This window comes from Vulpes vulpes, chromosome 12, assembly GCF_048418805.1.
Source record: "Vulpes vulpes isolate BD-2025 chromosome 12, VulVul3, whole genome shotgun sequence".
Lineage (NCBI taxonomy): Eukaryota > Metazoa > Chordata > Mammalia > Carnivora > Canidae > Vulpes > Vulpes vulpes.
This window is the reverse complement of record NC_132791.1, coordinates 54,475,724-54,487,908: the sequence shown is the minus strand read 5'-3', so window position 1 is coordinate 54,487,908 and position 12,185 is coordinate 54,475,724. Positions and strand designations below refer to the sequence as shown.

The window sequence follows — 12,185 nt, the reverse complement described above, 5'->3', positions numbered from 1 at the left end:
TACTGTAAAAGTGTTGTATGGTGGTAGATGGTAGTAGCTACACTTCTGGAACACATAGCATAAGGTATAGAATTTGTCAAGTCACTATGTTTACATCTAAAACAGATGTAACACTGTGTGTAAACAACTATACTTACAATTATACTTCAATAAAAAGAATAAAAGTACCACTGACCCTTGAACAAGAGTTTGAAATGTGCAGATCGACTTATATGTTTTTCTTTGATAAATACAGTATAGCATTGTAAAAGTATTTTATCTTCTTTATGATTTTCCTAACATTTTTTGCTTATTTTATTGCAAAAATACAGTATACAATTCATATATAAAATATATGTTAATCAACTGTTCTTGCTATGAGTAAGGCTCCCAGTCAACTGTAGGCTATCAGTAGTTGAGTTTTTAGGGAGTCAAAAGTTACATACAGATTTTTCTTACTGCCCAGGGGGAGGGAAGGTTTGCGCCCCAACCCCTGGGTTATTGAAGGGTAAACTGTAATCATGAATTGCTTCTGCATAGGTAGTCAAGCCTCTGAATGTTTAATCACTTTCAGTAATAGTCATAATTATACCTACTGAGCTCCAAAAAGAGAAAATCCTATAGATTGCTCTCTGGAGAACTCTAAGGGGGTGACAGACACATTCCATTAGAACCCATTATGATTATAATTGCTGCAATCCCCTAATTGTGAGGATTATTCTCTTCCCAAAACCCCTCTCTCCAGAAACTCTTTCTTGCCTGGAGTGTCAAAAGCTTTACAACCCAACCCTTTGTTTTTCCTCAGACTAGGAATCCTCTCCTTCTCTGTACTGGATCTAGAGAAGAAAAGACATTAAGGGTTTGCTTTTGTTTGGCAATATTTCCATCTTCCTGATTACAACCATATACCAAAAATTTGTGATGTAATCAAAAACAGGGAAGCATTATTATCATCTATAAAAAGATATGTATCACATGATTTTGGACATCAGGAGTGAGAACTAAGAGACTGTCATTATGAAGATCTGTTCAATTCTCGCTAACAAATTCAGTAATCAGGATCCCTGGGTGGCGCAGCGGTTTGGTGCCTGCCTTTGGCCCAGGGCGAGATCCTGGAGACCTGGGATCGAATCCCACATCGGGCTCCCGGTGCATGGAGCCTGCTTCTCCCTCTGCCTGTGTCTCTGCCTCTCTCTCTCTCTCTGTGACTATCATAAAAAAAAAAAACAAAAAACAAAAAACAAATTCAGTAATAAAGGGAAGAGCTTTATGTGCCATACAACTATCATTAATATCAATTAATTAACATCAATGAATTAATTCTAAACTACTTCCTTAAAAAGACCACATTTTTCTCAGTATTATAAGTAACTACTGTAAAACTTTGTAGTCTAAGACTAGATATGTATAACTAACCTGGGTATAATTTTCTTTTCTTTTTTTTAATAAATTAATTTTTATTGGTGTTCAATTTACCAACATACAGAAAAACACCCAGTGCTCATCCCGTCAAGTGTCCCCCTCAGTGCCCGTCACCCATTCCCCCCCACCCCCCCCCCCTCCTCCCCTTCCACCATCCCTAGTTCGTTTCCCAGAGTTAGGAGTCTTTATGGTCTGTCTCCCTTCCTGATATTTCCCACACATTTCTTCTCCCTTCCCTTATATTCCCTTTCACTATTATTTATATTCCCCAAATGAATGAGAACATACACTGTTTGTCCTTCTCCGATTAACTTACTGCACTCAGCATATGGGTATAATTTTCAATGAAAACTCAAATGTTAATCTAAATTTGGAAAAACTATGTGTTAACAAATTCTGGTATTAAAAATAACCCTACTGGAAAAAAGAAGAAAATACACAATTAATTTAAAAGTAGTATATGAATTTAATGGCTTAAAAAAGCCTTACAGATCAATGCAGCCAGGTCCTTCAATTTATACCTAAAGAAAGTGAAGTATAGATATGAATTTATCACCTCTGAAATCTGAAATAATAACTAGATTCCTGTCACAGAAGAGAAAACTAAATCCCTAGATGACATAGAAGCAACAAGTAATAAAAGAAATATACACTAGATTATCCTAAGAACAAGAATAAAAAATTCAGTTAGAAAAGAAGGGTGAGATTATTTGAAAGATCAAGATTTTTCATATTAGAGAGCTGGTTCTCAATTCTAACTGTCCATCAGAACGAGGTATTAAATTTTTCATTTTGTTTTGTTTTTCAAATAGTTTCATCAGCCTTTCCCTAGACTACATGACAGTCTTGGAGTACATTTCAGGCATGTGAAACTTTTATTTTGAAACCTCTTATTATTCTAATACATACCTATGGATTACAATACTCATAAATTGGGACTTCCCATCAATACTCAAAAATGAATTATAAACAATTTAGACACCAGAGCCATATAATGTGACAATTCATATGGATAAACCACAGTGGATAAAGTTTCTCATACCTAACAATAATACAAGCCTAAGATACTCCTTTCGTTTATGCTATCTCTGGGTCCTAAGAAATACGTTTTCTTTTTACTGGAAGGCCCTTCTTCCATGCTTTCACCTGGATAACTCCTACTGACTTCTTAAAACACAACTCAAGTATTATCCCGTGTAAAGTACTACTGGCTCCTGTTCCTGGCCCAAGCTAAGTTAGGTTTTCTTTCCCTAAACCTCTCTCCACATTTCTATCAGAGAACATATCACATGATGCAGGACAATTTTCCCGACTGTTCCCTCTGTAGACTCTCTGCTTGAATGTAAAATGTGGGCTTTTCTTTTTTTTTTTTTTTAATCTCTCACACATTTCAATAAAGGTTTGTTAGACAAATTTTGGGAGCCCATATTTGAAAGCAATATGAATGGCATTGGTTCAAAATGCCTAGGCTTTTCTGGGCAAGAGACAGTCTGACAACTAAAAACTCTAGTTAAGAGTAAGCAGATATACTAAAAAGAGTAAGTAGATATAAGCAAATGTGTGGGGTTTTCTTTTTTTTTTTTTTTTAACTGTGCCATTTAAGCAGTCTCTTGAGCAATATTTTTTTCTTGTATTGGCTAAGTCTAAGCCAATGTGCACTCATCTAGGCCATGTTCCACTAGGCACATGTAACAGTAAATATGAAAATTTTAAATTTGAACTATTTCTCTCTGTTGATATAATTCTCTTATAAGGCTAATAACATCAACACTAAAAAACTGTGTACATGAAATTGGATGATAAAGGAAAAAATAAAAATCATTGTTGGCTAACAGTGATCTCATAAGAAAACTAGATTAATACATAAACCTGACATTACCAGAGCGTGCTATTCCACTGTCTCTGTCCTCATTCAGGTCTCTTCCAGGCATGTCCATTGGGTTGCTGTGAACTGTGAATTAAGACAAAATCGTCAGTTATAACATATAATGCTATTCAGGGTGACGTTTCTTCTGTTACATTGCAAATGAAATCATGCTCATCTCATTGCATTCCTTTATTTTTTTCAATAGCATGGCACAAACCCAACACCAAGAGCTATTACTCAGTTGAACAAGCTTTGAGAGCTATGTGAAGATTGACATATAATGTGAAAATATAATATCTAAAGAAGCAAGGGATGGCTAAAAGGAAGACACTCAAAATACATTACTAAATGACTAAAAAGCATGCTATTAAACAGTAAGAATGATTCCTGGAAGTAAATAACGGGTATATGATGGTTCACTTTACTATTCTGTCAATAACATAGGTTTAAAAACTCTTCACAATAAAAATTTTAAGAAAACAGTTTGAACAGTATGATGCCAATTAAATTATTTTTTAGAAAGGTTAATTCTAGATGACACAAATGGCTAATACATACTTTTTGCCCATTTTTCAAATTTTCTCTAATAAGTATGTATTGTTCCAATCTCACATTTGTAAGAAAAATAAATATTAATTAAAACAATAAGTTAGATATAACTCCCTGGATACAGAGGCATAAACATATTCTACAATCATAAGTTAAATGATATAAACAAACATACTCACATATGACTTTTACGGATCAATATAATGGTGCTTGTTCATCTAAATCTTAGCTCCAAAAGAAATCATTCTTATGAAATAACATAGATCAGAAATTTTAAAATAATAAGATAGGATATTTTCTTCAATTGGTGAACTAAGTACAAACTCTACTTAGCCATGGAAACAAGAGAGTGTCCCATGAGAAATTCTAGCTGGTATTTAAAGAAATAATGTTCATACTAAAATTTGGGTTAGGATTCTAAAGTTAAGTTATTACATAATGAAATAAGTAACAAAATGAAATTTCATGAAAATATCAATTCTACTGATAAATGAAAATTTCTGGAAATGTTGAAGAACATACTCAGTAGACAGGAATTCAGTTCTTACACTTGCTAAGTAATGTTTTCTTAACTACACCCTCCCCAAATACATTTATCTACTCTCTTGTTTCCACGGCTTAACTACAGATTCTAGCCACTGGAGCACACCAACTAGTCTACCCACACAGCACATCGCAAACCTGCAAAGAAAGAGGCGCTCCTGATCAGGCGGAGCGGACCCTGTTCAGAGAATGCCCGCCTGGGGCTGCAGAACTGTGATAGACCTACATGGCAAAAATGTAAAATATATATGAAAGAGGGCTGTTAGAAAAGCCACAAAGAGTCTAGAATAAAGGGTGAGCTTAGGCAGCACAAATGCAGACCAACAGATACTGATGGAACTTGTAAACTAAGTAAGAATAATTCAAGCTGGTTTCTCTTCTTTGAAACAGGATGGTTTCTCTCTGTGGATAGCTTATGTCAAACAACAATTTCATGCCTATTTACTAATAAATATGTATATAATTATAAAAAAAAACCTTCCACTATACAAGGTAAAAGTTTTAATCCTTTCTAACATAAAACAATGCTTTTAAAGATTCAAAAAAGCACAAAATTTATTTGACATTTGCCAAATAAACTGGTCCTTTAAAAAGAGTTTTTAAAAACTATTTTATTTATTTATTTGAGGGAGAGAGTGTGCGCGAGAGAGCATGAGAGAGAGAGAGAGAGAGAGAGAGAGAATGAGAGAAAGCAAGCAGCTGATTTGCCTGTTATACTTCATCAAGATAGCCTAAAGAGTCACCTAGGAAGTTACCTAGGATAGAATAGGGGGCTTTCTGTTTTAAAATGTATTTTTCAGATTGTTAATGGATATCTTTCTGTAACAAGAATTTCTAGAATTATACTGCATTTGCAGCAATCCTTCCATGTTTTACCTCTTCAGCTCTTTATTCAATTCTCTCTAGTTACTTCAAAACTTACCTACCCTCTTTAAATTCCCTCCCTACCCATCTCCTTCCTTACTCTCAGGATGTAACTGTCTCCCACATATACATGTGTGCACACACATACAATTCACCAGTTAGGAACTCTCCATTTCCTAGCACCTTGTCTCCAAACTAAATCACATTCGGGCCCACCTGCCTCCTTCCTGGCCGAGTAATAACAAGTAACAATATTCAAGCCTTAGTATGTCCTAGGAACCTACTCAGTGAAAAATGCTGAGAGGCTCCTCCCTCCTTTCCAAACCTAATTCTTTTATGTCAGTTAGGACCTTCAAAAATCTCACTTTACCACTTCTATCTCTAACTTTACCCCTCCTTATAACCTCCTATTTATCAACATTTAAACATAAACAAAGCTAATGGCACCTGGATGACTCAGTCATTTAAACCTCCAACTCTTTATTTCAACTCAGGTCATTTTATGTTCATCTTAAGAGACTCCATCCTCAGCAGGCAGCCCAATACAGAACTCTATCTTAAAACCCTGAGATCAAGCCTCTTAAGACTGTTTCTCTCCCTGCCCGTCCCCTACTCTCTCTCTCTAAAAAAATTATTATAAAGAAAGCACAGTCAAAACTATTCTCTCCATATATTTAATCCTACATAGTTCAATAATTAAAATGTATTCTAAAGATTCCTCAGGGTTCTTGCAAGCCTTTCAGAGATCTGTGTAAAACTCTATTTTCTTAATAAATTTAATCAAAACAACTTATTACAAGAGAATAAACACAGAAGTAGATATAAGAATTGAGTTGTAGTCTACTAAGCCATAAATTAATGTGTTTTGCAAAAATGTAAAACAACGTCACTCTTCTTCATTAAGTTCTCATCTTGGAGAATAGTAGTCGTTTCATAGCATGTTATTTATACTAACATGAAAAAGGTTGTGTTATTTTTTAAGGAATAAATATTTTTAATTTTTTTGTTTTAAATTTTAATACAGTATATATCAATAAAGGTAATACACATAAACAAAAGTTCTCTGTGGTCCTCCATAATTTCTAAGTGTATAAAACTTAGAGAACTTTTCTGGTCTCTTTTCTGAGACAGAAAGAACCGCTGCTTAAATCCTAGAAAAAAAGACTGACCTCTGAGCAGAGCTCTCCTCAACTGTGGCTTCTATTCTCTCCATGAAACTGCTCACGTAAGCTACCAAAAGCCTTCCTAATGCAGTCCATACTATTTTATATTACTTTATCGCATATTTGATGCTGACTAAATTGCCTTTGAACATTTCCCCAGTTTCCAAATATTATACACTAAGGTTTTTTTCCTTAATGCTCTATATGTGCTTCTCTTCACCTACTCTTTCCGTCTTTAAGCCATCATTCCCCCAGGATTTTATCCTCAACAATCTTTCTTTCTCACTCTTTAACATTTCCTAGGTCATCTCATTCATTCCTAAGCTTTCACTTATCATTTATATGCTAATGCTTTAAAAATCCACATAGATACAGCTAACTGTCTAACAACTGTATTCTCCCTTCTATTTTATCAAGTAGTTTCTAGGAAGCTGCCCATCTAGGGATCTTATTTCTCAAATCTCCTTATATATAGGTGAAGCCATGTGACTAGTTACCACTAATGGAACGTGAATAAAGCTGATGTATTAAGGTTGGTTATGAAATGGATGTGACTTTTCCATACTCAATTCCTTTTCGCTGGCTTCATGCAGCTGAGCTCAACCTTGGAAACCACATAATGAAGAAGGTAGAACTCCAAGAAGGAAGGAAATTGGACCTCTGAAACAGTGCTTAGAGAAAAACTGTTAATCAATGAGGAAACACTTTTTTAAACTTCACATGACTGGAAAAAAATAACTCTATGTTGCTTTGAAATTATTATATGTTCACTAATTTTTATGTTGTAGCACCTACCCCTATATCTACTAACTATAATGGATATCTTAACTTGAATAACCAACCAATACTTCCATTCTAACATACATAAACCCCAAACCACCAATTCCTAATTTCTTCTGCTCCTCCCAATGGATGGCACCAATATCCAAGCAATTATACAACCAGACAGCAAAGGGACACACTTATTTTCTCCTTTTTCCTCTCTTCTTTCATCTAATTACAAAGTCCCATCCACTCTATTTCCCATAATGAACCTCTCAACAGCTCTCTACCCTTGACACAATCCGGCTCTAGGTCTCCATTACCTGTAATGTGAATCACCACCAGCAGCCTTCTAACACAGATCTTTTCCTCGATCCTACTGGTTTACTTGAATCCTTTCCCATTGCAATCAAAACATTATTCTGCAGATAAAAATCTAATCTGATCATATTTCTATATTCTGACAACTCCTCTGTGTGGCCTTCAGAATGCACTGCAAAGATCTCCAGCTATAAGGACTGTAATTGACTACATACCCCAAATTGCTGTTTTCTGACATGTGATGTTTTCCAAGGCCACATATCCCATAGGCAGAGTTCCTAACCAGTGACTGAATGTAGCAAGAAGAGTAAGTCAGGTACATTTCTGGCAACATACAGCTCACCTGTGACAACATACTTTGACCTAAGGACTTGTCAGTGGCCTTACCAAACCTTCCATGGGTTGCATGATAGGAAAGGACACTTCCATTCAATTTTCTATTTTTCTCTTTCATTTGGGGTCAGACTTGCAACACAATCTGAGGGCTCTCATGACCTTTCCCAGTTTCCTCATTTTCTCTCACACAGTCATTTTCCCTAATAATATCCTTGCATATTTAATCCTGTCTTGGCACCTGTTAAAAAACAGGTAAAGGACCCAAACTAACACACCCTCATTACTACCCAACTTCTTTTTTTATTTTATTTTATTTTTTTAAATTAATTTTTATTGGTGTTCAATTTACCAACATACAGAAAAACACCCAGTGCTCATCCTGTCAAGTGTCCACCTCAGTGCCCGTCACCCATTCCCCTCCAACACCCGCCCTCCTCCCCCCTTCCACCACTCCTAGTTCGTTTCCCCGAGTTAGGAGTCTTTATGTTCTGTCTCCCTTCCTGATATTTTCCAACATTTCTTCTCCGTTCCTTTACATTCCCTTTCACTATTATTTATATTCCCCAAATGAATGAGAACATACACTGCTTGTCCTTCTCCGATTGACTTATTTCACTCAGCATAATACCCTCCAGTTCCATCCACGTTGAAGCAAATGGTGGGTATTTGTCGTTTCTAATTGCTGAGTAATATTCCATTGTATACATAAACCACATCTTCTTTATCCATTCATCTTTCGATGGACACCGAGGCTCCTTCCACAGTTTGGCTATTGTGGACATTGCTGCTAGAAACATCGGGGTGCAGGTGTCCCGACGTTTCATTGCATCTGAATCTTTGGGGTAAATCCCCAACAGTGCAATTGCTGGGTCGTAGGGCAGGTCTATTTTTAACTCTTTGAAGAACCTCCACACAGTTTTCCAGAGTGGCTGCACCAGTTCACATTCCCACCAACAGTGTAAGAGGGTTCCCTTTTCTCCGCATCCTCTCCAACATTTGTGGTTTCCTGCCTTGTTAATTTTCCCCATTCTCACTGGTGTGAGGTGGTATCTCATTGTGGTTTTGATTTGTATTTCCCTGATGGCAAGTGATGCAGAGCATTTTCTCATGTGCATGTTGGCCATGTCCATGTCTTCCTCTGTGAGATTTCTCTTCATGTCTTTTGCCCATTTCATGATTGGATTGTTTGTTTCTTTGGTGTTGAGTTTAATAAGTTCTTTATAGATTTTGGAAACTAGCCCTTTATCTGATATGTCGTTTGCAAATATCTTCTCTCATTCTGTAGGTTGTCTTTTAGTTTTGTTGACTGTATCCTTTGCTGTGCAAAAGCTTCTTATCTTGATGAAGTCCCAATAGTTCATTTTTGCTTTTGTTTCTTTTGCCTTTGTGGATGTATCTTGCAAGAAGTTACTGTGGCCGAGTTCAAAAAGGGTGTTGCCTGTGTTGTCCTCTAGGATTTTGATGGACTCTTGTCTCACATTTAGATCTCTCATCCATTTTGAGTTTATCTTTGTGTGTGGTGAAAGAGAGTGGTCCAGTTTCATTCTTCTGCATGTGGATGTCCAATTTTCCCAACACCATTTATTGAAGAGACTGTCTTTCTTCCAATGGATAGTCTTTCCTCCTTTATCGAATATTAGTTGACCATACATTTCAGGGTCCACTTCTGGGTTCTCTATTCTGTTCCATTGATCTATGTGTCTGTTTTTGTGCCAGTACCACACTGTCTTGATGACCACAGCTTTGTAGTACAACCTGAAATCTGGCATTGTGATGCCCCCAGATATGGTTTTCTTTTTTTAAATTCCCCTGGCTATTCGGGGTCTTTTCTGATTCCACACAAATCTTAAAATAATTTGTTCTAACTCTCTGAAGAAAGTCCATGGTATTTTGATAGGGATTGCATTAAACGTGTAAATTGCCCTGGGTAACATTGACATTTTCACAATATTAATTCTGCCAATCCATGAGCATGGAATATTTTTCCATCTCTTTGTGTCTTCCTCAATTTCTTTCAGAAGTGTTCTATAGTTTTTAGGGTATAGATCCTTCACCTCTTTGGTTAGGTTTATTCCTAGGTATCTTATGCTTTTGGACTACCCAACTTCTTAAAGCCTAAGTTCAAATTCCTCACTATGGCCCAAGGTGCCCTTTGTCATCAACCTCCCACAAACTTTTTCATTTCTTTTAACTTTCGTTACTCCTATTCTTGGCTCCATCAACACTGATTTATTCACATTATTTACTCATGCTATGATCTCTTAACTCCTAGGTCTGTGCACACACTACTGCTTTTTCCTAGAACATTTCTAGTCCCCAAACACAGGGCTAATCCTTCAAGATTAGGCTTCCCTTCTTTAAGAAAGTCTGAGACTCTCTAGGACTGAATTAGGTACTCTTCCTCATTTGTATCACACCATGCTCTTTAACATTAACTGCACTCTACTGTAATTGTTGCATTATTTGTATGACTCCCACTAACTATAAATCTGTTGAGGCAGGAAATGTGTCTGGTTCACCACTGCATGTACCCTCAGGGCCTAGCAGAGTGCTTAGCATACAACACGTACTTGGTAAGTATTTGCTGATAAATCGGAAATGTAAAGAAAATAAGAAATGGTACTCAAATATCCTTGATTCACAATTACAAACATACAAGTAAAAGCCACTCATTATTTAAGTCTATACTTTGTTAAATGGATTCACTTCCTAACCTGTATTAAAACAAAGATGGGTATACCTAGCATCCATAAGGTGATTTACTGTTATAAGCGATAATGGATTTGGATTATTAAAATAAATAGCTTTTAATTAACTTATTGAGCTTTGAAAAGTATCACATTATAACGGAAAAAGAGACAAGTGAATCTTTTCAGAAGATTCAGAAAATCTTTCAGGAGAATCTGAAAATATTCAGTTGTCTCCCTGTCACATTTTTACTTCATTAAACCAATGAAATAATCAAGTGAATTAAGAAAAAGCAGAACCCCTCTAATTTTTCTAAAAAATGTGCAAACTTTCTTTTTTTTTAAATTTATTTATTTTGAGAGAGAGAGAGAGAGAGAGAGAGAATCTAAAAGTAGGGGGAAGGACAGAGGGAAAGAAAGAATCTCAAGCAAATTCACCACTGAACACAGAGCCTGACACGGGGCTTGATCTCACATCCCTGAGATCATGACCTGAGCCACAATCAAGAGTCACTTGATTTCACTTAACCAACTGAGCCACCCAGGTACCCCAAATGTGCAAACTTTTAAAATTACATGCCTGACCCTATAACTAGCCCACACTACTTGCTGAATAAATGGTTGCTTGTTTGAATAAACATGAACTATAAAAAATAATAGAATACATTATGATTCAAGCTGGAAGAAAAACTGTTTCCTACTTATATATTTAACTAATATTTATTCAAATCAATTCCAAATGAAAATTCTCACTAAATAAAGAATAAAATAAATATTTATCCTAGTCTAATTCCTGTCCACATTCTGGCATGCTATAGTTATTTACACACCAGGAACATGGCCAGCAACAATTCAGTTGAACTTTGTAGGGTAAAACAAATGACCAGAAATTTTAGGAATAGTTTGTCATTTCAGAAGTTGAACTTAAATAGTAACAATCAACTATTCAAATTACTAAATAAGCTGTTATTTTAATGAATATTTTAAAGAACATCAAATTTGAGTATCTGCTCATCTATCTGAATTCAGGTCACAAAAATGAGCACCATTTTAAAATTACTTTTATGGTTAGGGAAGAGACAAGGGAGAAAGTGTAATACCAGTCTTCCTCAGCTGAAATATTGTAAAAAGCTGAGAAGGACTTTTTATACCAATGAGCCTTTTAAAGATGCATAAAGTTAAAAACAAAAAACAAACCAGATATATCTTCAGCAGTTCTTTTTCAGATACAAAAATGAATATTATGTTCAAATATACAAAAATTGTGTTTTTCAAATAATATAAACGTTATACATACTTCCAATTTAAATCCCTTTTCTACTTCTAGTATGTCAAAATCTGTGGTCTTATAAAAGATCTGTATTATTAAGAAAGAACTGCAAATCTTTGTTATACTGTTAACTTATTTAAAACTTATAAAACCAAAGGAACCATTTACCTATATTTCCAAGTAGTCCATTAATAACTGTGTTATTATCAGCCTTTAATGTACTATTGTCCTGATTGATGAATTCAAGACTGTCTTGAAGCCTAAAGGAGGAAAAGAAACAATAAGTTGCAAATTCATCTTATGCTCTTTTTGGCAACTCTTTGCATATCTCAATGAAATTTTATGTGTAAAACAGTTTTTTTTTTTTAAGTTTTAAGTATTCTTGTTAGTACCATAAACTACCTAATCTTTTAAATAAGAGG

General features: G+C 35.4%; 1 protein-coding gene across 9 annotated transcripts in view; it reads right to left on the bottom strand.

The window, feature by feature from the left end:
• FNIP1 (folliculin interacting protein 1) overlaps positions 1-12,185 on the bottom strand; it is a 183,661-nt gene that overhangs the window by 45,756 nt on the left and 125,720 nt on the right. For 6 of the 9 annotated variants that reach the window (XM_072731819.1, XM_072731820.1, XM_072731817.1 and 3 more), the window contains 3 exons: positions 11,932-12,023; positions 4,499-4,582; positions 3,281-3,352 (listed from right to left, as the gene is read on the bottom strand). In XM_072731819.1, coding sequence (XP_072587920.1) covers positions 3,281-3,352; positions 4,499-4,582; positions 11,932-12,023 — 248 coding nt within the window. The remainder of the gene's footprint in view (positions 1-3,280; positions 3,353-4,498; positions 4,583-11,931; positions 12,024-12,185) is intronic. The other 3 variants (XM_072731821.1, XM_072731822.1, XM_072731825.1) reach the window with 1 other exon arrangement.